This window comes from Dendropsophus ebraccatus, chromosome 4 (assembly GCF_027789765.1).
Source record: "Dendropsophus ebraccatus isolate aDenEbr1 chromosome 4, aDenEbr1.pat, whole genome shotgun sequence".
Lineage (NCBI taxonomy): Eukaryota > Metazoa > Chordata > Amphibia > Anura > Hylidae > Dendropsophus > Dendropsophus ebraccatus.
This window is the reverse complement of record NC_091457.1, coordinates 161,056,075-161,082,044: the sequence shown is the minus strand read 5'-3', so window position 1 is coordinate 161,082,044 and position 25,970 is coordinate 161,056,075. Positions and strand designations below refer to the sequence as shown.

Here is a 25,970-nt window from a genome sequence, read left to right as displayed (position 1 = left end):
CTTAAAGGGGTACTCCGGCTCGGCCATATTTTTCAGACATGGCTGGGGAGGAGGTGGTTATAAAAAAGCAATAACAAAAAAAAAGGATATGCTTAATCAAAGGGTATTTATTTAGGTGACACCTTCACCAATATATACAAATATTTACAAAAAGGTTCAGTTTTAAGCAATGATGCACGTTGTTGTGCCGTTCTCTCCCTATGTCGGGATCGTCCAGTACAGTCCAGAACCAGTAGTGGTCTATTTAAGCTGTAACTAGAAGCTACTCCACACCGTGATGGAAATGCCAGTAAATTACTCTATCTATATAACCGAATGAGTATGGCAGTAAGTCCAACCAGTCACGTATTGAGTGGTGTAAGTCCAGAAATTCATAGCATATGCCTCGCCCAAGGTGGTTATGGATGCCGGAGGTCACTTACCTCCCTGATTCCGCTACGCCCATCGAATGGCTGAGCTGCCTGGAGACGTCACGTTGCAAGCGGCAGCTCAGACCAGGAAGCGGCCGCAGGACGGGGGTATGGGGCGCCGTGATCCGGGACCCGGCGTTGGAACTGGGGAGGTAAGTGACCTCCGGCATCCATAACCACCTCCTCCCCGGCCGTATCTGAAAAATACGGCCGGGCTGGAGTACCACTTTAAGGCCATTTCAGGACCGGTCCTTAAGGGGTTAAGAAACGTTGTAATTCGGTTTATTAGGCAAATATGCCATTATCTGCATTCAAAAAGATTTTCCCCAGGTCCCCCCCCCCTCTCTCATCCACTGCTCATTACTAGTAAATCTCGACTAGTTTACATCAGCCAAGCCCTGTCTAATTTATGGAGAGGGGAGGAGGGAGGAGGGAGATTAGTCACCAGCAGAGAGCAGAGAACAAAGGATTACACAGCGGGAGCTGTGTGAAAGCTGTTATTCAAAGCAGTGGTGGACATACTACTTGTGCAGCCGGTTCAGCTGGCAAGGTGCTCCATCATGCTGGAAAAGGCATTGTTGATCGCTAAACTGCTCTTTGACGGTTGGGAGAAATTGCTCTTGGATGACATTCTGGTACCATTCTTTATTCATGGCTCTGTTTTTAGGCAAGACTGTGAGAGAGCCGATTCCCTTGGCTGAGAAGCAACCCCACACATGAATGGTTTCAGGATGCTTTACAGGTGGCATGAGACAAGACTGGTGGTAGCGCTCACCTCGTCTTCTCCGAATAAGCTGTTTTCCAGATGTCCCAAACAATCGGAAAGGGGATTCATCAGAGAAAATGACTTTCCCCCAGTCCTCAGCAGTCCACTCCCTGTACTTTTTGCAGAATATCAGTCTGTCCCTGATGTTTTTTCTGGAGAGAAGTGGCTTCTTTGCTGCCCTCCTTGAGACCAGGCCTTGCTCCAAGAGTCTCCGCCTCACAGTGCGTACAGATGCCCTCACACCTGCCTGCTGCCATTCCTGAGCAAGCTCTGCACTGCTGGTAGCCCGATCCCGCAGCTGAAACACTTTTAAGAGACGGTCCTGGCGCTTTCTGGTCTTTCTTGGGCGCCCTGGAGCCTTTTTGGCAACAATGGAACCTCTCTCCTTGAAGTTCATGATGATTCGATAGATTGTTGACTGAGGTGCAATCTTTCTAGCTGCGATACTCTTCCCTGTTAGGCCATTTTTGTGCAGTGCAATGATGACTGCACATGTTTCTTTAGAGATAACCATAGTTAACAGAAAAGAAACAATGATGCCAAGCACCAGCCTCCTTTTAAAGTGTCCAGTGGTGTCATTCTTACTTAATCATGACAGATTGATCTCCACCCCTGTCCTCATCAACACCCACACCTGTGTTAATGGAGCAATCACTGAAACAATGTTAGCTGGTCCTTTTAAGGCAGGGCTGCAATGATGGTGAAATGTGTTTTGGGGGATAAAGTTAATGTTCTAGGCAAATATTGACTTTGCAAGTAATTGCTGTTAAGCTGATCACTCTTTATAACATTCTGGAGTATATGCAAATTGCCATTTTAAAAACTGAAGCAGTAGACTTTGTAAAAATTAATATTTGTATCATTCTCAAAACTTTTGGCCATGACTGTAAAATCTATAAATGCCCAGGTTGAGAAGGTCTCCATCCGAGAGTTTTGCAGGAATTAAGGACTGTATTAGACAGACCCTTATTCCTAATATTTAAAAATTCTATAATGATAAGGATGGTTCCACATGACTGGTGCATATGAAATATGGTAACTACAGTATATTCAAGAAGAGGTAAAAAGGATTTCCCTGGAAACAATAGGCCCGTAAGTCTAACATCTATAGTGGGTAAAGTATTTGAGGGGTTTGTAAGAGATGCTATACTGGAATTTATATCGGTGGGGTGGGTTACATGACCAAGACAGGTTATCAACTTATCAAGCATGGGGCTATTTAGTTTAGAAAAAGTGATGTCTTAGCTGCGATGTGACCACAATGTACAAATATATGAATGGGTAGTACAGAGATATTTGTAATGATCTTTTTACTTCTAGGCCTGTAACCATGACTAGGGGACATAATCTACATCTAGAGGAAAGAAGGTTTCACCATCAGCACAGATGTGGATTCTTTACTGTAAGAGCAGTGAGACTATGGAACTCTCTGCCACATGATTCGGTCATGGTTAATTCATTAAAGAAGGTTTTGGGCACTACATTTCATATGATAGGACGCTGATTTAGGGAATTGTGCTGTTTGCCTTTGGAGTTGGGAAGGAATTTTGTTTCCCTTTGATGGGGCAATTGGCATCTGCCTCATAAGAATTTTTGCCTTAAGCACTAGAGATGAGCGAATACAATTCGATCTAGTAGGTATTCGATTGAATATTGTGGTATTTGAAATATTCAAATTCAATCGAGTAGTTGAATATGTGGGAAACATTCGAAAGCCCTCCCATCGCACTTGGCGCTTTTTTTAAAATCCAATCACCATGCAGGGAGGCTGTGAGGGACCCTGGGAGTACGCACGCAGCGCGAAAACAGCGTCTACCCTCATTGGATGGCTGAACCACATGACCTCAGATCTTAAATACTTGGCTCCTGCCTCTCGACCGCATATGAGCTTTCAACCTAGTCAGGGAAAGATCTTGCAGCAGGGAGAGATAGGTTTTAGTAGCGTTTTGGTCAGGCAGGATTACTACAGAACGCAAAAGTCCTTTTCAGGGCTAAGATCCAGCGAAAAAGTCATCTCCAAATCAAAAGCACTTCTCAGTGCTAAGAAATAGATGATAACATCAGCAGCAGCAGGTGTATTCATTCCAGTATCCTGTGTGTACAAGTGACTTTTATAGTGTCCCTGTTTAACACCACTAAGGGCGCGTTATACATATTGTTCCAGTAGCCCAGTAAGGGCACGTTATACATATTGTTCCAGTAGCCCAGTAAGGGCACGTTATACATATTGTTCCAGTAGCCCAGTAAGGGCACGTTATACATATTGTTCCAGTAGCCCAGTAAGGGTGGTATAACACGGGCCGATGGGGGCCCGATAACACCTGTAAACGAGCAGCGATCTGCTAGATCATCGCTCGTTTACTGGACCTATTACACGGCCCGATAATCGTTGCCGATGTCCTTGGAACCCTTGCTTAACTATATACATTACCTATCCACGTTCCAGGGCTGCTGCTGCGGTTCGCTGATTGGCTGAGCGGCCTGTCAGCTGACAGGCCACTCTGAAGTTAAAGCGCGTGGGACCCGTGGAGAAGCGAACCGCAGCAGCAGCCGACCGCAGCAGCAGCCCTGGAACGTGGATATGTACTGTATATCGTCAGTTGCCGGCCGCGCACTGCTATTACACGTAGCGGTACGCGGTTGGCGCCCGACGAAAATAGGTCCAAACCTATATCAACGATCAGCTGAGGATCGTTGTCATTGGCAGATCGTTGTATTTATTACATGGAGCGTTAATCGATTATCGTTCCGTGTAATAGTACCCTAAGGGCACTTGATATATACTGTTTCAGTAGCCCAGAAAAAGGCACGTCATACATACTATTCCAGTAACGTTCGTACAGCATTACGCGTGATACGCCCGAATAACATGATGCTCTGCGGTAACACTGCACAAGAAATATGAACGAAATTTGTGAACATTGCCATAAATGTTCGTAAAGCGTTCGCAAAAATATTTTTCCTTCACAACTGCGGAGAGTGGCATTATACTGCAATTTTGGGGTGTTGGGTGCACCCAGGCATGCTCCCCCTAATGTCCCAGTGTCATTCCGGAGGTGTTTGCATCGTTTAGGGAGGTTTCATGGGGGACTTGGTGACCTCCAAGTGGTCGCATTTTGATCTCCAAATGCCGCAATTTTTTATCCCATAGACTATAATGGGATCTTGCCTATTCAATTCGAATTCTCAAAAGTCAAATATTTCACTACTCGCTCATCTCTATTAAGCACAGATTGAACTTTGCCTTCTGTAGATTTAACTTGATGGACTCTTGTCTTCTTTCAACCTTATTAACTATGTAACTATTGACGAAGCCTGATAATTCTGATCACAAGACAAATTTCCAGAGTCAACAAAATCCATTAAGCCCTAATTATATAAACAAAGAAATGCAATAAAATTATAAATGTGTGAACACAGCCTTAGAGGCCGATATTGTTTCATATGTTCATTATTCTTTATTTGCCAGATAAGTTACGGAGAACGTGTTAATAACAAGATAGGTTTCCCATTTTTATACCACACCGCATTTGGGGACAATGCTGTAAACAAAGCTATAGTATCGTTACTGAAGTACTTTGGTTGGACGTGGATTGGAATATTGACTGACGATGATGATGAGATTCTAAAAGCCAGCGAAAACCTGAAAGAAGAAAGTCTTAAAAGTGGGATTTGTGTGGAATATATGCATATCCTCCCAAAGAATTATAAAGAAGGAATCTTAAATCCTGTAAAGCGGCTACGATCAGGAGTTATTGTTCTTAATGTTTCATTGACACACTGTGGTTTAAAATTAAGATTAATTTCAAAATTCGCAAAAGTTCTGATCCTTACAAAAGACCTTGTGTCTAAAGATTGTTTACATGATAACAAATTTTTATTCGTTTTTAATCGAGCATCGTTTTTTGCTCCTCTGAGAGGCAACATTATTGGCCTAAAGGAAGTGCTTCAAGAAGCCAGCCCTGTGCTTTACGCCAATAACAAGATCCTACAAGATGTATGGCTTTCATATTTTAATTGCGTGCCACCCGATAAGCAAGTCAAAACCAGATATTGGTGCAAACAAAACCATACACTGACATCTCTTCCCCTGTTAGAATATGATGTCACTAACTTTCAGACCACATACAGTGTTTACCTTGCAGTGTACGCACTTGTTTTTGCTTTACACAGTATGTACATGGTGGACTATGTACGTGGGAAAGACCGTACGTCATTCACTCAGAGGATTTATCCACAACAGGTGATTTAAAGCAGACCTGCCATTAATATGTAAAAAGCTGCTGGCATACTACAATAGGTGTTGTAAGGCTTGACATGGAGAGAGAGGAGCGGCTGCACATCACCCCTATGGCTGACACTAATGCCACTCGACTTTATTTAAAAACCAACTCCAGGATGTTGGTATATAATTTGATCAAACCATATTGCCCCATGTACCACGTGCCAGTCTCCTGGTTCACATGGGTCCCTACACTAACTCCACACTATGTCGGTCAGCGACCGCTAACCCCACAAAGCATGCACAAACAGGGAAGGGAGGCCATGGAATGGCCCTGCAACCCCAATGTCACAGGATCAAACCCAAACTGCCCCCCAAAAAAACAGTTGGCACCACCAGCGAAGAAAGCTGCCGGCAAACAACACAAGTGTGAATATGATCTTGTACTCACCATTACTGTTGCAGATAGAATGGGAAAGATAGGAGGTACTGACATGTGAGCACAGGTGTATCCTGCTAGTTTGGGTCATGTGGGTCTTATGAAGGGGAGTGCCAACTGGCATTGGTTTTTAAATATAGCCGAGTGGCATTAGTGTCAGCCATAGGTGTGATGTGCAGCAGCTCCTTTCTCTCCATGTCGTATTTTATTTTTCTCCCTTTTCTGAGCAGTTGGCACTCCCCTTCGGAAGACCAACATGACCCAAATTAGCAGGATACACCTGTGCTCACATGTCAGTACCTCCTATCTTTCCCATTCTATCTGTAGCAGTTATGGTGAGTACAAGACCATATTCAAACTTGTGTTGTTTGGCGGCAGCCTTCTCCGCCGGTGGTGCCAACTGGGTTTTAGAGGGGCACTTTGGGTTTGGTCCTGTGACATTGGGGTTGCAGGGCCATTCCTTGGCCTCCCTTCCCTGTTTGTGCACGCTTTGCGGGGTTAGCGGCCGCTGATAAAACACAGTATGGAGTTAGTGTAGGGACCCATGTGAACCAGGAGACTGGCACGTGGTACATGGGGCAATATGGTTTGATCAAATTATATACCAACATCCTGGCGTTGGTTTTTAAATATAGCCGAGTGGCATTAGTGTCAGCCATAGGTTTGATGTGTAACAGCTCCTCTCTCTCCATGTTGTATGGTGTTGTAAGGCTGTCTACTTGTTTTTTAAAGGATTTCATTTTTTTTTCAAATTAGGCCTTTATGTTACCCATTGTCTTATCTTTCTCTTAGTTTCTGTGAAAAGTCTGTTGTTACTGATGATTTTTCCCCAGCAAAGAAGTTAAAGAGAATCTGTCAGCACCAAGGCCGTACCTGATCTGTGTTGTAGTTGGCAGTCCCCCAGTAAGCATTGTACCTTTTGGTAATTTGTCTGCGGAGTGGATTATGCACAATTATAGGTCTCCTACTGTCATAAAGTGTCAAAAGAGGAGTTATGGCTCAGCGATTCTGACATTCTGGCACTCCTCACAGCTCCTTCTTCCTCCTTCTCCTTCATGACTAATCAATGCTGCCCGCTCAACTGTCAGCCAGTGTCTCTGATTGCAGAACAGTCCTCTGTAGGCAATTTCTGTCTGAAATAAACACAAAATATAGTTGAATCTCTGAGCCCAAATGTGTTAGAGCTTTGGTCTAAAGGTAAATCAACTGTCTAGAGACCACCAGCAGGTCTTTCTTTGGTTTGAATCCCCCTGATGGAAATATAATATAAACATTTATTCTTTCTTCTTTTTTTTTTCATTATTGTATAATTTTTAAAAGTGCAAATAATTCCCAATCAGGTCCAAATTAGTTTTCAACTTCATTTTTTTTATACAATGATGCAAAAAAAAATAAAAAATAGTTATTTTATATTTTTCTCATCGTTGAATTTAAAGTACTAAACTAATTTGGACCTTATTGGGAATTCTTTGCACTTTGAAAAATGTTACAATAATGAAAAAAATGTAATAATTATATTTCATTTCCACCAGAGGATTCAAACCAAAGAAAGATCTACTGGTGGTCTCTAGTACCGTTGATTTAACCCTAGACCACAGCTCCAAGGCTAGGAGTTCCAACTATATTTGATTGCAGATCAGTCATATGTTGGCAGAAAATGACTGACAGCTGAGCGAGCAGGAAGCCAGACAGCATTGATTATTCATGAAGGAGAGGGAGGAGGAAGCAGTGGTGAGGAGTGCCAGGGTGGCCAATATGCTGAGGCACAACTCCTCTTTGACTCTTCATTACAGTAGGAGACCCAGATTGGGCATAATCCACTACACAGACAAATTACTGAAAGGGAGCATCTTCACTAGGTGACTACCAACTACAGCACACTGTCAACACCTCAGGTAGGGCCCTGGTGCTGACAGATTCTCTTTTCTTTGTTATTAGGACAGAGAATAGGTCCTCATTGGTGTGGATTGGGAAGCTTTTACCCTTGAGTATATAACATATTTATTATGTAAAAAAACTATTTTACCCTTTCCTCACCCAGGTTGTACATGTAGCTCATGGGCAGAGTGAGTAGAATGTATTGAGGCCTGCACGATACTTGCTGCATCCCAGCCACTGTATGCTGGGGCCGGGTCCTGGCAGTGATTGCGCCAGTGCTGGTTATTTTACAGTTTATATGCTTAGCTTAGCATATAAACTGTTGTCCCAAATACCCCTGGTGATCTAGTGGTCCAATTGCCATCTCTGCAATGAGATCACGGGTATCCAAGTGCCTGCCATGTCAGCCTGCACTAGCCCTGTGACTCGGTTACTGATAGAGCCTATAGATCATTGTAATCCATAGGCATTACATTGATCAACTTCTCTCATAAGAGAACCTAGGAGGCCAAAATTCCCCAGGACATCACAAAGAATATGAAAACGTGGTTTCACTAGGATTTCTGTCCTTCCCCCAGATACCTCCTAGGTTCCCTATCCATAGCTCGTACAACCCCTTGGCCATCAATTGCATTCAGTCACACTGGTTGCTACTCTTTTGGCCCCAGACCACCCAGGGTATCGTTCATAACATTGGCCCTGTACCAGCTGTCACAGTGGACCCGTGCCTGTCTGGATAATACTCCTTGTTTTCTTTCCTTCCTTTTGCCTTTCTCTGTTTTTCTTTGTCTTCTCTTTTGCTTAGTATGCTACAAGACAATTATTGGTTCCCCTTACATGCGGTAATGTGCTGTACACCCATCGTAGACTCTATAATGACTATGATACGTTAACACTTAACTTTACCTTCACAATGGACCCCTAGCAGTTTTCTGTTATCAAGTTAAGGTTGGCTTTTGTCCGTATACTGTAGGCTTGTGCCTCAGCTTCTTATTTGCCTAACAACTTATCATCTTATCAACACAGAAAGAACAGGAAGTCTCAGCCTAGTTTTAGACCTAGTGGTGAGAATGAAAACTGCAAGATTACAGGAGTATGTATAGTTACATAGTTAGTATTGTAGAAAAAGACACATGTCCATCAAGTTTAACCAAGGAGGGGGTGGGTGATGGGTAGATTTTATTCATATGAATTAATGTTATTTTGATCTAAGAACTTGTCTTAGGCTATGTTCACACTACGTAAAACTACGGCCGTAGTGTTGAGGGGTGGAACATAGCCTTATTTTTAATGGGATCCCGGCCGGAGTGTACACACATCGTACACGCTCCGGCCGGGATCCCATGCGGCGCCGGAAAAAACTGACATGTCAGTTTTCTGCGGCTGGAATTCAGTGAATTCGGGCCGCAGAAAGACCTGTCAGTTCACACAGTGAAGCAAGCGGCTCCAGCTCACTGTGGGATATGGGAAGCTCTAATGCGGGCGCGCGCTAATGCGCCTACATCAGAGCTCCGCGGTCGGTAAGATCACCCGGCCAGTACTTCTCTCCTCATAACTAAGATGCTCCATTTCCCTTATTAGTTTAGTTGCCCGTCTTTGTACCCTCGCCAGCTCTAGAACATTCTTTCTTTAAATCGGGTTCCAAAATTGAACAGCATTCTCCGCACCAAAGCTTTATAAAGCATTAACATTATATCCCTGTCCTGAGAATCCAGGCCTTGTATATACATGACAATATCCTGCTGGCCTTAGAAGCAACTGACATTGTGTGCTGTTCTGTAGTCTATTATCTACACGTACACCCAGATCCTTCTCTATCAGTGACTCTCCCAGAGTAACTCCCCCCAGGACATATAATGCATGTGGGTTATTAGTACCCAGGTGCATAACTTTACATTTATCCACTTTAAACCTCATTTGCTCAGTGAGCCTGTAAGATCTGCACATCCTCCATAGACTGTACTGTACTACAAAGCTTGGTGTCATCTGCAAAAGTAGAAACATTGCTGTTAATTTCATCCTCAATATCATTAATAAACAAGTTAAACAGAAGAGGGCCCAGTACTGACCCTTGGGGTACACCACTTATAACCGGGGACCAAACTTTCTATTCCCATGGACCTTAATTTACCCATCAGACGCCCATGAGGGACTGTGTTAAATGCTTTTCATTATTTTATAATATAGATTTTTTTTTTTTTAAAAAAAAGGAAAAACATCATGAAATATTCTTTAAAAATGTTGAAAGAAATCCTCCTGATTTGATTTAATACATCATTTTCTGTTGACACATTCTCCTTAACAAAATGACAATGGGTAACATTGGCAATAGGTTTTCTAATATATACTTATAATTTTGGTTTATTAAATTTATTTCAGCTGAACAAATTTCTAAAGAATTTACATTTCCAAACTCCTTCTGAGGACGATGTTGTGTTTGATGAAATGGGAATATCCAATACACATCTAGAATTAGTACACATTTTCATTTTGCCAAACAATACGTACAGGAAGGAGATTGTTGGAGAGTACAACCCAAATGTCATCGAAAGTGAAAGATTCATCATAAGGAAGGAACATATCATGTGGGCAGAAAATATTAAAATGGTATGTAATACAATGATACATTAATGCATTTGGTTTGAAAAATAACTTTATTATTTTAGATGGGAATACCCTTTGAAGAGCAGTAATACTTGCAGAAAAGTTTCTATGCTGGTAGCACTTATCATTGCTACTAGAGATGTATGGAGTCCACCTAGAAGATTCTAGGGCCTACACAGCTTGGCTGACTATGGTTAATATACTTGACGTGCGTTACCCATGGTTAGGTGTATTACAATTCCCTATTGTAAGGTGTAATAAAGAACAATTGTGAGAGAAAAAAAAGTGAGACAGCTCTGTAAAGGTGAACCATTTCTTTTTGTTATAAATATATAATTGTTGTTTCCTTGTAGTGATTTACACAACATAGAAACATAAAAGATTGATGGCAGAAAAAGACCACTTGGTCCATCTCTAGGCTTTTCTGGTCTTTTAGTATTTCCCCTCCTACTATCTTAGGATAGATATATGTATATACCAGGCAGGGTTAAAGGGGTAGTGCGGCGTTTAACATTTATTCACTAAATAACACACATTATAAAGTTATACAACTTTGTAATGTGTGTTATTTAAGTGAATGTCCCCCTTCCCCGTGTTCCCCCCACCCCAGAAGTGTGGCACAGTATACCTACTCGATTGGCTGAGCATAGTTATGAGCAGCTGATGACGCGGAAGAGGGGGGCTGGCATGAGGGACGGCAGAAGCGGTCCAGCCGGCCGGCCTCCCGAGGATGACGTCGTCGACCCAAGATGGCGGCCGGGGTTGACAGCAATTGAGTAAGTATTCTGCACCACACTTTCGGGGTGGGGGGAACACAGGGAAGGGGGCCATTCACTTAAATAAAACACATCACAAAGTTGTATAACTTTATAATGTGTGTTATTTAGTGAATAAATATTAAACGCGGGACTACTCCTTTAAATTCGTTTTTTTTTTTTTAGATTTACCAACCACATCTGCAGTAACTCTATTAAATTTTGATTCAATATCACCTTGACTCTAGGGAAGTCTTTCTTCATGTGCGGACAGCTGCCCCCCCGGATACCGGAAATCTGTAAATAACAGAGTATACTGCTGCTATAAATGTGCCATTTGTTCTGCTGGGGAATTTTCTAATGGAACTGGTGAGATACATTATGTCTTTTTGTAGTGGTGCTATACATTAGCAGTACACATTATTAGGATTGTGGTGGCTGTGATCCCGCTGGCACGGTCATTTTTTCAAAGCTCTGCCCGTTTCCTGTGATCAGTGCCGCACTGGCGGTGGGCCCAGTGCCTCTAGTGTAATGATATCCCCTTGGCGATGCGCCTCCCTTAGAATCAAGCCTACCATGTCACCGAGGGGAGAGGATATGACTACACTGGGGGCCAGGGCCGGCTCCAGATTTTTGTGGACCCTCGGACGACAGAGCCTCAGCGAACCCCTCATCCATCCACTATGCACCCATCATCCACACACTATGCACAATCACTTGAGACATCACTAACATACACAAATACACATTATGGACACTGACTGACACTGACGCACACAGCACTTACAGCTCAGTCTTCTCCCTCTTCCTCTCTGTCGGGCTGCTCTCCACACTGTAAGGTTAAGGACCTTTGGGTCATGTGATCAGGTCCTTCACTCTCTCTCTCTCTGCAGGTCCAGCACCATCTCCTATGTCTTCTGATGTTCAGCCCCTCAACCTGCACTACAGTGAGCAGGCTGAGCATTAGAACACTGGGCCCCTCGCCCTCTCTGGGCCCTTCGAGGCGATGTGGGCCCCGACACTTGCCCGGGTAAGCCCTGTGCTGATGCCGCCCCTGCTGGGGGCACCGGGCCCACCTCCAGTGTATAAAGCGGGCCAGTGCACACAAAGAAAACGGCACTGATCACAGGTGGAGTTTTGAAAAAAGGACCATGTCAACGGGATCACAGCTCCAGCGCCAACCAAGTAGTGAAAATATATTTTTCTCTACTTCATTTGGTACATTCGCTTTGAAAGGGCACTATACAGATTCGTAAATTACTTCTGTTTGAAAATCTCCAGTCTTCGAGTACTGCTGTATATCCTGCAGGAAGTGGTGTATTCTCTCCAGTCTGACACAGTGCTCTCTGCTGCCTCCTCTGTCCATGTCAGGAACTGTCCAGAGCAGGAGAGGTTTTCTATGGGGATTTGCTGCTGCTGTGGACAGTTCCTGACATGGACAGAGGTGGCAGCAGAGAGCACTGTGTCAGACTGGAGAGAATACACCACTTTCTGCAGGACATACAGCAGCTGACAAGTACTGTAAGACTTTTTAAATAAGAATTATTTTAGAAATTTGTATAACTTTGTGACACCAGCTGATTTAACAATTATTTTCTTTTTTCTGAATTATACCTGTAAAGCATGATTTGGGATGATTGAGAATGGAAAAGTGGGTAACCTATCTGTAAACATCTGTTTCATGGTTCTTGCTGCTTGTCAGTACAGACTAAGATGCTGACTAGCTAGTGGGAGGCTTTTAATTTGGGACGAGGGGAGTAGTATGTCTCCTTGAAGAGATCGTCAAACTTGCGAAGTTTACAAGTCATGCAATGCTCCATGGGAAAGGAATAGGCCAAGTGGCTATTTTCCTTAAATAAACAAACTTGCTCTATAGTGCCACCTACTGGAGGAAGCTTCCCTTACCATCGATGTCCGACCCTTAAATGATTATATGCAAAGTTTCCTGCTCCAAGTACAGAGCATGGGGCTGGCTAGTGAGAGACTTTTTAATGTGGAATTAGAGAAGTAGTGGAGCACTGCATGCCTTGGAAGACTTCATATGCCACTTTGGCGATCTCCTCAATGAGACATGCTACTCCCTTAGGCCCTGTTCACACTGAGCAAAAACGGCGGAATTCAGCTGTGCTCAGTGTCCTACAGTGTCTCAATGGGAGTGCTCTCTGTTCAAAGAATTAACATGTCAATTCTGTGAGCAGAGAGGAAAGGAAGCGGAGGCGTGCGAGCCCTCCCATTGAGACACTGCAGGACACTGAGAATGGCCGCCATTTTTGCTCAGTGTAAACAGGGCCTTAGCCCCACATTGAAAGCCTAGTTTTTTTAAAAAAAGTTTTGATATGGTGCTGCACTCTTGGTAAACATAATAATATGCATAAATATGCTTACCTCTCCGCGCTCCCCTGGTGTCCCGATGTGGCCTCTCCGGTGACCCGACTCACTGCAGCTCTGCAGCTTCCAAATCAAAACTTGTCTTGGGAGTGACTGGACGCTCAGCCAATCACTGTCTGCGGTGCTGTCCCGTCTCAACCAGTGATTGGCTGTGTAGACTGTCACTCGGAAGTAGGAGGGCTGCAGTCAGCAGAGGACACCGGAAAGACCATATCGGGACCTTAACCCCTTTAAGTCTAGTATTTTCACTATTATTTTTTCACTATTGTACTGTATGTATTTTCTCTTTAGACATGGATAAGTGTGAACAGTGCCTAGAAGATGAATGGCCAAATGTCAGACACACTGCTTGCCTGAAAAGACCGCTTGATTTCTTATCCTTTCAAGATCCATTTGGGACATTGTTCACATCACTTATTGTTATATTATATGTTTGTTCAGTAATCGTCCTAGGTATATTTATTAGATATAGAGAGACGCCTATAGTGAAGGCCAATAACAGGAATCTCAGTTACACCATCCTCATCTCCCTTATGTTGTGCTTTCTATGTTCCCTTCTGTTCATAGGTAATCCGGCCAAGCTGACTTGTTTGTTACAGAATATTATCTTCAATTTAGTTTTTGTTGTTGCTGTTTCTTCTATTTTGGCCAAAACCATCACAGTATTAATGGCCTTTAATGTCACTGGACCCGGCTGGGGAGTCAGAATAAGTTCAAGAAAAATTTCCCATGTGTTTATTGTACTTTGCTTTATAGGTGAATTTAGTATCTGTATATACTGGATGACGTTTTATCCCCCATATCCTGATAGAGATTCAGTGTCTAAACCCGGGATCCTTATATTACATTGTAATGTCGGCTCCCAGGTGATATTTTATCTCGCTCTCGGGTATAACAGCTTCCTCGCTCTTCTATGTTTTCTTGTGGCTTACTTTGCTAAAAAGTTGCCCGATAGATTCAATGAAGCTCATCACATCACCTTCAGCATGTTGGTGTTCTGTAGTGTATGGATCTCATTTATACCGGCGTATATCAGCACTAGAGGCAGGTACATGACCGCCGTGCAGGTATTCGCCATCTTAGCTTCCAGCGCTGGACTATTAGGATTCATATTCTTCCCAAGATGCTTCATTATAATATTTAGACCTGAATTAAATGTAAAACAATCACTGTATATTAGAAGATAATAGTGATTTACATTTGCACATGGCTTTTACTTTTAAAGGTGTGATAGGGGGCCACCCGCCAATCAGACGTAGTCAGAAAAAATAGTTACTTCCAGAGACTCACTAGTGAATTTAGTGAATTTAGTCATTGAGTCATTTATTTTTGCGTTCTTCTCCATCTGGCCCACGCTGCCATGAAGACTTCCTCTAATCACATGTCATCTATGCAGAGTTTGCTGCACAGATGTCTTTGGATCCTTACTCTCTATAGATAGTAGTATAGTAGTATCTCCTACTACTGTCACACAATGCTGCATGTGTGATCCCTAATCTGAATAATTATGCCACCATGACCCCTTAAAGGGATTATTTGAATTATCTAACATAAAAATACAGTCAGTTATTTTCAGGGGAAAAAAAGTTATCCTGTTTTATCTCTGCTGTGTCTATGGCTGACTTTCTGTTCCTCCCCACCACCTTTCTTTACTTCCCTGCAGAGATGATGTGCGTGTATACACGGTAGTCTATTACTGTCCTCAGCAATGGATGGCTCAAGACTCCTGAAGCCAGTGGCTGAGGATGTAATATCTGCAGGTAAGTAAACAAAGGTGGTATGGGGTACAAGAGCAGGAGCACTGGACATGGCGGGAATAAACAGGTAAGAAGAGTGTACTGAAGAAACTAATCGTGCCACTGTGCCCCCTGACATCACTTTACTGTACCACTGCCTCTCTATTGTACTGTACCAATGTCCTATGTAATGTATTGTACCACTGCCCTCTAATGTACCGTACCACTGTCCCCTCTAACAATGTACACATATGAATAAAAAGCTGAGGGCACTCACCGTCACCCCTCCCGCAGGCCCCAGGTTAAAATAAATACTTACTGGGTCTCTGCGTGCATGGATCTTTCACAACAGAAAGTCCGTCTCATTTTGGCAGCAGTAGCGCAAAGAGACAATGGTCTCAATGATAGAATAGAACTTAATATGTTTGTATAAGTCACATACGATAACAGCATTATTTTTTAATTTTTTTCTAACAAAATGGTTTTATTGCCTGTTATTTTTGTAACGCCCAATCACGCAGGTCACAGTAAGTAATTCACCTGGGGCCTGTGGGAGGGGTGGCATCTAATGAAGCGTGCATGCGTACGAAACAGCTGCTATGTTCCGTGCTGTTGAGTGTTTGGCGTCCCTGTCTGCAATGAAATGTTCTGCTTGTTTTTAAAGTATCGCCAGGAATAAAGAAGTTGCACAATAATGGTGAGTTCCCTTAGCTTTTTCTTCATATACACTCACCGGCCACTTTATTAGGTACACCTGTCCAACTGCACGTTACCACTTAATTTCTAATCAGCCAATCAAATGGCGGCAACTCAGTGCATTTAGGCATGTACACATGGTCAAGACAATCTCCTGCAGTTCAAACCGAGCATCAGTATGGGGAAGAAAGGTGATTTGAGTGCCTTTGAACGTGGCATGGTTGTTGGTGCCAGAAGGGCTGGTCTGAGTATTTCAGAAACTGCTGATCTACTGGGATTTTCACGCACAACCATCTCTAGGGTTTACAGAGAATGGTCCGAAAAAAAAAAAACATCCAGTGAGCGGCAATTCTGTGGGCGGAAATGCCTTGTTGATGCCAGAGGTCCGAGGAGAATGGGCAGACTGGTTCGAGCTGATAGAAAGCCAACAGTGACGCAAATAGCCAACCGTTACAACCAAGGTAGGCAGAAGAGCATCTCTGAACGCACAGTACGTCCAACTTTGAGGCAGATGGGCTACAGCAGCAGAAGACCACACCGGGTGCCACTCCGCTCAGCTAAGAACAGGAAACTGAGGCTACAATTTGCACAAGCTCATCGAAATTGGACAGTAGAAGATTGAAAAAAACGTTGCCTGGTCTGATGAGTCTCGATTTCTGCTGCGACATTCGGATGGTAGGGTCAGAATTTGGCGTCAACAACATGAAAGCATGGATCCATCCTGCCTTGTATCAATGGTTCAGGCTGGTGGTGATGGTGTCATGGTGTGGGGAATATTTTCTTGGCACTCTTTGGGCCCCTTGGTACCAATTGAGCATTGTTGCAACGCCACAGCCTACCTGAGTATTGTTGCTGACCATGTCCATCCCTTTATGACCACAATGTACCCAACATCTGATGGCTACTTTCAGCAGGATAATGCGCCATGTCATAAAGCTAGAATCATCTCAGACTGGTTTCTTGAACATGACAATGAGTTCACTGTACTCCAATGGCCTCCACAGTCACCAGATCTCAATCCAATAGAGCATCTTGGGATGTGGTGGAACAGGAGATTCTCATCATGGATGTGCAGCCGACAAATCTGCGGCAACTGTGTGATGCCATCATGTCAATATGGACCAAAATCTCTGAGGAAGCTTCCAGCACCTTGTTGTATCTATGCCACGAAGAATTGAGGTAGTTCTGAAGGCAAAAGGGGGTCCAACCCGTTACTAGCATGGTCTACCTAATAAAGTGGCCGGTGAGTGTACATTGCTGCATGTTTAAGACTGTTTACGTATGAAATGCACCGCCGTATGACAATTATGGTCAGACCCATTCACACTATGTTCCTGCTGCTTATCCCTAGCCGTATATACGAGTAGTGCCGGTGATCTCTTTAACAATAGACAGTCTTCTCTAATGTACTTTACCACTGTCCTCTCTACTGTATTGTATTACTGTTCTCTCTAATGTACTGTGCTACTGTCCTCTCCAATGTTCCGTGCAACTGCCCCCTCTAATGTACTGTACCGTTGTCCTCTAATGTACTGTACTATTGTTCTATCTAATGTGCTGTGCAACTCTCCTCTAATGTACTGTAACACTGTTCTCTAATTTGCTGGGACACTCTACTCTGATGTACTATACCATTGTCCTCCAATGTACTGTAAAGTACTGTACAGCTGTCCTCTCTAAAGTGCTGTGCCACTGTCCTCTCAAATTTATTATACCACTGCCCTCTGCAAAATACTTTGAAACTGTCCTCAAGTGTTCCGTGTAACTTTCCTTTAATATTCTCTAATGTACTATGTCACTGTCCTCTCACATGTGGCAGAGAGTTCCATAATCTCAGTGCTCTTACAGTAAAGAATCCATTTTTGTGCTGGTACCTGCTTTCCTCTAGACGTAGAGACCCCCTTGTCATGGTTACATGTCTAGGTGTAAAAAGATCACCAGATCAGTGATCTGTGTGCTATTGTCCTCCCTAATGTACTTGTGCCACTGTCCCCTCTAATGTTCTGTACCACTGTCCTCTAATGTTCTGTACCACTGTCCTTCTCAATGTACTGTGCAACTGCTTCTTCTAAACTACTGTGCCACTGGCCTCCTTAATGTACTGTACCACTGTCCCCTCTAATGAACTGTGGCACTGTTCCCTCTAATGTACTGTAATGCTGTCCTCTCTAATGTACTGTACAACTGTACAATCAAAAATGTGTAATTGTCAGCTCACCGGCCAAAAATTCTCTGGTGCCCCGGATTCGCATCTGGCAAATGCGTGGTACTACAGTTCGAGAAAAGAAGTCGGTAATCCAGCACTTGAAGCAGAGAGATTCTTTTTATTTTTCCAAATGCCAAATGTACAAACAACACCTAAGTGCAGTGACCCCACAGGACGCGTTTCAAGCGCATGCGCGCTCTTGATCACCTAAGTTTCCCTTGTGAACTACTTCCTTAAATCACCACCACTACAGGTTTAACATAAACAGGTGCACAGGTTAACCCTTTAAAACAGACAATACTATTTCTGCGGCAACATATTCATTCAGAATAAAACATGCACAAAAAATGCTATGAAGGCAAGGAGGGCTCGCATAATTCATCTAATTAACACTATACCATGTACATTTATGTAATTGTAAATATAAATACAGAACAATGAATAATCATTATAGATATAAATATACAATATGATAAAATAAATTTGTATCGGTATATATAAGTGCAATAGAATCCCAAAAGCATTGTAAATTGCATATGGTGCACAAAGATGCAGACCAAATGCTTGCAATGTGTTGTTTGTTTATTTATTTATTTATATATTTTCACTTATGGGGAAACCAATGAATTATGTCAGATGGAAACAAATGGTGCATGACAAACTATCCTAGTATAGTAATATTAATATTTATATAGCTGGATAAGTCACTAATGGTTGCTGTGATATGGAGACACCAGCAATGCAATAAAAAATATAGTGCGGTAATGAATAATGGTAACTGCATGTGAATAACCTCCAATGATGAAAACGCATGTATAACCAAAAGAGATATTGTATCTTAGAGTTACAGTTCTTTATAATGTACTGTACCACTGACCTCTAATGTACTATGCCACTGTCATCTTACATGTACTGTTCCAAGGTCTGCTCCAATGTACTGTGCCACTGTCCCCTCTAATGTATTGTACCACTGTTCCCTCTAATGTATTGTACCACTGTTCCCTCTAATGTATTGTACCACTGTTCCCTCTAATGTACTGTACCAGTGTCCTCTCTAATGTACTGTACCACTGTCCCCTTTAATGTACTGTACCACTGTCGTCTCTAATGTATTGTACCACTGTCCCCTCTAATGAACTGTGGCACTGTTCCCTCTACTGTACCAGTGTCCTCTAATGTACTGTAATGCTGTCCTCTCTAATGTCTTGTACCACTGTACCCTCTAATGTACTGTACAACTGTACCCTCTAATGTACTTTGCCACTTTCCTCTCAAATGTACAAATGTCCTCTCTAATGTACTGTTCCCTCTAATGTACTGTACCACTGTCCCCTTTAATGTACTGTACCACTGTCCCCTCTAATGTACTGTACCACTGTCCTCTCTAATGTACTGTACCACTGTCGTCTCTAATGTATTGTACCACTGTCCCCTCTAATGAACTGTGGCACTGTTCCCTCTACTGTACCACTGTCCTCTAATGTACTGTAATGCTGTCCTCTCTAATGTCTTGTACCACTGTACCCTCTAATGTACTGTACAACTGTACCCTCTAATGTACTTTGCCACTTTCCTCTCAAATGTACAAATGTCCTCTCTAATGTACAATGCCACTGTCAACTCTTATGTACTGTGCCACTGTCAACTCTTATGTACTGTGCCACTGTCAACTCTTATGTACTGTGCCACTGTCAGCTCTTATGTACTGTGCCACTGTCCTCCCTAATGTATTGTACCACTGCCCTCTATTGTACTATTCCACTATCCTCTAACATGTACTGTTCCGAGGTCTACTCTAATGTACTGTGCCATTATCCTCTCCAATATACTGTACCTCTGTCCTCTCTAAAGTACTGTACCACTGTCCTCTAATATACTGTACTACAGTTCTCTATAATGTACTGTACCACTGTCCTCTAATATACTGTACTACAGTTCTCTATAATGTACTGTACCACTGTCCTCTAATATACTGTACTACAGTTCTCTATAATGTACTGTACCACTGACCTCTAATGTACTATGCCACTGTCATCTTACATGTACTGTTCCAAGGTCTGCTCCAATGTACTGTGCCACTGTCCCCTCCAATGTACTGTACCACTGTCCTCTCTAATGTATTGTACCACTGTCCTCTCTAATGTACTGTACCACTGTCCCCTCTAATGTATTGTACCACTGTCCTCTCTAATGTACTGTACCACTGTCCCCTCTAATGTATTGTACCACTGTTGCCTCTAATGTACTGTACCAGTGTCCTCTCTAATGTACTGTACCACTGTCCCCTTTAATGTACTGTACCACTGTCATCTCTAATGTATTGTACCACTGTCCTCTCTAATGTACTGTACTACAGTTCTCTATAATGTACTGTACCTCTGCCCTCTATAATGTACTACACCACTGTCCTCTCTAATGTACTGTAACACTGTCCCCTATAATGTACTCTATCTATGTCCTCTTTAATGTACTGTGCCACCAGATCCCCTAATGTACAAAGAACAGAAGAAGGTCAGCTCACCATATCAATCTGTCCCAAGGAAATGTGTTAACCCGTAGTTGTTGGAGCAACTGAAAGTGCCCCGGGCTGTCCACCCGGATAATGGTTACAAAAATGGAGAAAACTCGCAGCTCCAAAAATTCTTATTCCATAAGCATAATAAAAATTGCAAGTACAGATAAAAACATCACACCAAAGTGTTTCAGGGTCATGCCCCATATTCATGGCAATTACGAACAGTAAAATGCACAAATTTATATGCTTAGGTACCTTAGTATCATGCGATGTCTACACCCAGAGCCAAAGGAAGTGATGCAATTAGACCACCTGAATTATCACTAGCTATGTCATGAACAATGGAAGAAAAACCTTCTACCCCTATTCATGTAGTCAATAGATATAAAAGAGATCACTTTTGTAGTTCATTCCCCTAGGGAAACGAGTATCAAGGCGTAATATCCGAAACGCCTCGTGTTTTCTAAGTAGATGTAACCAGTCCCCATCTCTAGGGGCTGTACACACTTTTTCTATTGCATAAAAAGTCATGCCCGTAGGATCTCCATCATGTGAATCCCTAAAGTGTTTAGATAGACCGGACTTAGATCTACAAAAGCTGAGTGACGTGTTCCAATGCTCCATAATCCATGTTTTTAATTTCCTTTTGCAGATTGCAGAGAGTACAATGGGCTACATACACTACATAAGTAGAAATACAGTTGGTGAATGTCCTTATTGTGTATGTATTGCCCGTACTGGTGGAAGAAAATACATTTTGATTCCTGGCATAAGTGCACACTGAGCATCTTGCCGATGAGCACTTTAAAAAGCCCTGCACACTTAACCAGTTCTTTTTTTCCTTTACAGTTGCAACATATTCTAATGGATTTCCCTATCGGGAGATTCCTTAGAACATGCTTTGGGTGGCTGCTTGTCGCATGAAGGATGCCGTTTCCTGAGCAAGACTTTCTGTAGAGAGCTGTTTAAATATGGACATCCTTAAATGTGAGTGACATATCTAGAAAAGAAATTGTCTGCAACTCATAATGATATGTAAACTTTAGATTTAAGGAGAAACTGTACCCACAATCTGCCCCCCCAAAACCACTTGTACCTTCGGATAGCTCCTTTTAATCCAAGATCTGTCCTGGGGTCTGTTTGGCAGGTGATGCAGTTATTGTCCTAAAAAGCAACTTTGAAACTTGCAGCCCCGTGCCCAGCGGCCAGGGCTTAGATTATCTGTGCCCTAATTTTGCACCACCCCTCCGTCCCTCCTCTCCACCCTCTTCATCATTAGGAATGCCACTGGAAAATTTTCTCCTATGTGAACATTGCACAGGTGCCTTAACAATGCAGCCCATGTTAAGTATGCACACAGCTGAGGAATAGGAGACAGTCTACCTGGAGCATTCCTAATGATGAGGAGGGACAGAGGTTGTGCAAGCCTAATGGGCAAGGGGCTGCCAGTCTATGAGTGTTTTTTTAGGACAATAACTGCATCACCTGTCGAATTGACCCCAGGACAGATCTTGGATTAAAAGCAGCTATCCAAAGGTACAAGTGGTTTGGGGGGGGGGGGGGGGGGTTGTCAGATTGTGGGTACAGAGTCGCTTTAAATCATTATTGTTAATGTATTGAACAAAAAATTTTGACCCCCGATCATATCAGGAGGAGGTCGTCGATGTACCTCATATACAAAAGAATAAGATCTTGGTAGGGATTGGTGACACTGTACAGGACAACCTCCTCCCAATATGCCATGTAGACATTAGCCAGAGACGGTGAAAAACTGGCACCCAAAGGACAGCCAAGGATTTGCAAATAGAACTTGAAAATTGTTTAAAAAATTTTTTAAAAGCTAAAAATAGTTTGAAAGCAAAAAATCAGTGACTAAAATTATATATTCTAGCAAAGATTCCATAGTTACTGTATTTGCACAAGTGATAGTTCAATGCCACAATAGCCCTATCATGTGGAAGACTTGAGTATAATGCCACAATGTCACAGCCAAACGCTATTAGCTTTACATTAGAACATCGAGTTAAATGAGTCATTGTGATCAAGTTTACACAGGCTATATCTATACTGTGCCACTGTCCTCCAATGTACCGTCTCACTGTCCTCTAATCATCGTTTCCCAATTTGTGGCTTTCCAACGGTTGAAAAACTACAACTCCCATTATGAACAGTCAGTTGTTTCACAGGTTGCAAAACTACAACTTCTATCATGAACAGTCAGCTGGGCATGGTGTGGTTGTAGTTCTGTAGCCTAAAGACCCACTAGTTGGGGAACACAGCCCAGTATGGTAGTATGAACTGTATCAGTATTGGTAAGATCTGGTATGGTGGTGTTATTCAGTAACAGTATGGCGGTATTGTTCAGGTCATGTTTTAAGCCGTTATAAACCATGAAAAATGCGATTCAGACAATGTTTTACAAATTATTGTGGCCGAAACTAGGCTCCCAGTTCTTCCCCAGTAGTCATGTGCTGTTACCAGGATTATTGGCCATACGCCTATTGGTTGGGGTCTGGTTTCTGCTGCATGTGGTGACGTACAGTAAATGTGGGAAAGCGGCCTAAGACTGATCAGATCAATATGATGATTAGAAACTAGAAAATCCTGATGCTAATTGGTGAGTGACAATGGGGCGGCTTCAGGTTTAGTGCCTAGGGCAGCAGCAGGTGGTAATACGGCCCTGGGGGTGTTTTGTATACCTGTAGTGTATAATTGGGGGGAGCTGTATACCTTTAGTGTATAGTTGGGTGGGATGTTCTTTATACCTGTAGTGTATAGTTGACTGAGCTGTATACATATAGTGTATAGTTTGGGGGGTGGTCCTGTATACTTGTAATGTACAATTGGGTGGGATCCAGTATACCTGTAGTGTATAGTTGGGGTGGGGGAATTATGTATACATATTCTGTATAATTGGGGGTCCTGTATATTTGTAGTGTATCGTTTGGTGTCATATATACCTGTAGTTTATAGTTGAGGGGGGGTCCTGTATACCTTTAGTGTATAGTTGGATAGAAGGTTCTGTATACCTGCAGTGTATAGTTGGGGGACGGGGAACTGTATACATGGAGTTTATTGTTGGGGGGTTGTCCTGTATACTTGTAGTGTACAGTTGGGTGGGGTCCAGTATACCTGTATTGTAGAGTTGGGGTGGGGGTCCTGTATATCTGTACTGTATGGTAGGGTGGGGGGTCCTTTATACCTTTAAACTATAGTTGAGGGGTTGTGTATACCTGTAGTGTATAGTTTGGGGGTCCTATATACCTGTATTGTATAGTTGGGGGGTATCCTGTAAACCTGTAGTGTATAATTAGGGGTGTCCTGTATACCTGTAATGTATAGTTGGGGGGGTCCTGTACTGTATACCTGTAGTTTATAGCCGGGTCCTATATATCTGTACTGTATACCTGTAGTGTATAGTTGGGGGTCCTGATTACCTGCAATGTATAGTGTGTGTGTGGAGGTTGTCTTGTAAACCTGTAATGTATAGTTGGGGGGAAGAGGGGTCCTGTATACCTGTAGTGTATAATTTGGGGGTCCTGTACTTGTAGTTTATAGTTGGGGTCCTGTATACCTGAACTTTATAGGGGGGTCCTTTATACCTTTAGTGTATAGTTGGGTGAGAGGTTCTGTATACCTGTAGTGTATAGTTGGGGGAGCTGTATACATGTAGTGTATAATTGGAGGTCCTGTATACTTGTAGTTTATAGTTGGGGGTCCTGTATACCTGCAGTTTATAGTTGGGGATCCTGTATACCTTTAGTGTATAGTTGGGTGAGAGGTTCTGTATACCTGTAGTGTATAGTAAGGGAAGATGTATACATGTAGGGGGAGATTTATCAAAGGGTGTAAAATTTAGACTGGTGCAAACTACCCACAGCAACCAATCACAGCTCAGCTTTAGGCAGTGCTGAAAGGAAAACTGAGCTGTAATTGGTTGCAGTGGGCAGTTTGCACCAGTCTAAATTTTACACCCTTTGATAAATTTCCCCTGTAGTGTATAGTTTGGGGGTAGTCCTGTATACTTGTAATGTACAATTGGGTGGCGTGGGGTCCAGTATACCTGTAGTGTATAGTTGGGGTGGTTCTGTATAGCTGTACAGTATAGTTGGGGTCCGGTATACCTTTTTATACTATAGTTGAGGGGTCCTGTATTCCTGTAGTGTATAGTTGAGGGGTCCTGTATTCCTGTAGTGTATAGTTGAGGGGTCCTGTATACCTGTAGTGTATAGTTAGGGTGGGGGGTTCTGTATACCTGTACTGTATAGTTGGGGGTCGGTATACCTTTATACTATCGTTGAGGGGTACTGTATCCCTGTAGTGTATGATTAGGGGGCCTGTATATGTGGTGTCCCACCACGGGTGTTTCTATTGGTTACACCCTTCATAAAAGCCTGTGCTTATAAGTGTAAGTGGTGATGTAGTACTATGTATGTTCAGATATTGCATAGCTATAGGAACAAAAGGGTTATTGTTTTGTTTATATACTACATGGATCTGTACATCCATTAAAGTTCTTTCCCTCTTCTAACCTATCATCTCTCTCTTTACATCTTTGCATGCACACCTCACCCACTCACAGCACAGTTTACACATGCTGTAGGAAGGAAGTCACATGGGTAGAGGAAGAGTGGTGTGTCTTTTGCCTGAGATTCTATAGAGGAATGACTCAAGCTAGGACGCTTCCTACAGCAGTCAAGTTGGGCCCTGGCTCCTGCCACGTCCCCAGTCTAAGTTGTGGTCTAGACGTAGAGCACATGTATCTAGACACAGTTTCTCTTTAAGCAACCTTACTAGACACTATGCAGTGTTAAGCCGCTACTAGAGAGGACAAGTCAGGGATCACCTGAACCCACGCCGTGGACCAGAGGAACACAGTGCAGGACAGTATCCACACAAAGTAAAAGAACTGATCCGGATAGAGCAAAGTTGCTAGAAGCCTATCCACTGTATCTCGCAGCGCGGGTGTCATTAAATAACTCTGATAACTCTGGCTTGTGTCACCCTCTAGGACGAGTCACTCGAAGGTGGGCCTTTAGGGTGTGCGACATGATCGCTTGCGCTCCGGCAGGAAGAGAGCTAATCGGGACTACGACTGCTGCCAGACGCCGCTGAGATAGGAGCTTTGGGGGAAGGGAGCTAAGCTGTGTGTGAGGCTGGTTGCTCAGGAAGCTCCCTGTATGTGCAAATAGCCACTATTGGGACCAGAGCCTCAGGAGGAGAAAGCTGCTGCTGAGGAGCCATGTGAGAGGTGAGTATCCTTTTTTTCCCCCCCTGCTACACAGGGGGGTTGGGGGTGGTAGCTGTGTGCGGGGGTTGGGATGGTAGTTGTGTGGGGGGCTGTAGTTGTGTGCG

The 25,970-nt window shown here is 43.1% G+C and overlaps 1 protein-coding gene across 1 annotated transcript; it reads left to right on the top strand.

Annotated features, from left to right (window-relative positions):
* The first annotated feature begins 10,491 nt into the window (after positions 1-10,491).
* Positions 10,492-14,649, top strand: LOC138789371 (vomeronasal type-2 receptor 26-like). The gene is made up of 3 exons (XM_069967982.1): positions 10,492-10,512; positions 11,323-11,443; positions 13,754-14,649. Exons 1-3 carry the CDS (start codon positions 10,510-10,512, stop codon positions 14,647-14,649), a joined length of 1,020 nt encoding a protein of 339 aa, XP_069824083.1. The 5' UTR covers positions 10,492-10,509.
* The last annotated feature ends 11,321 nt before the right edge of the window (positions 14,650-25,970 follow it).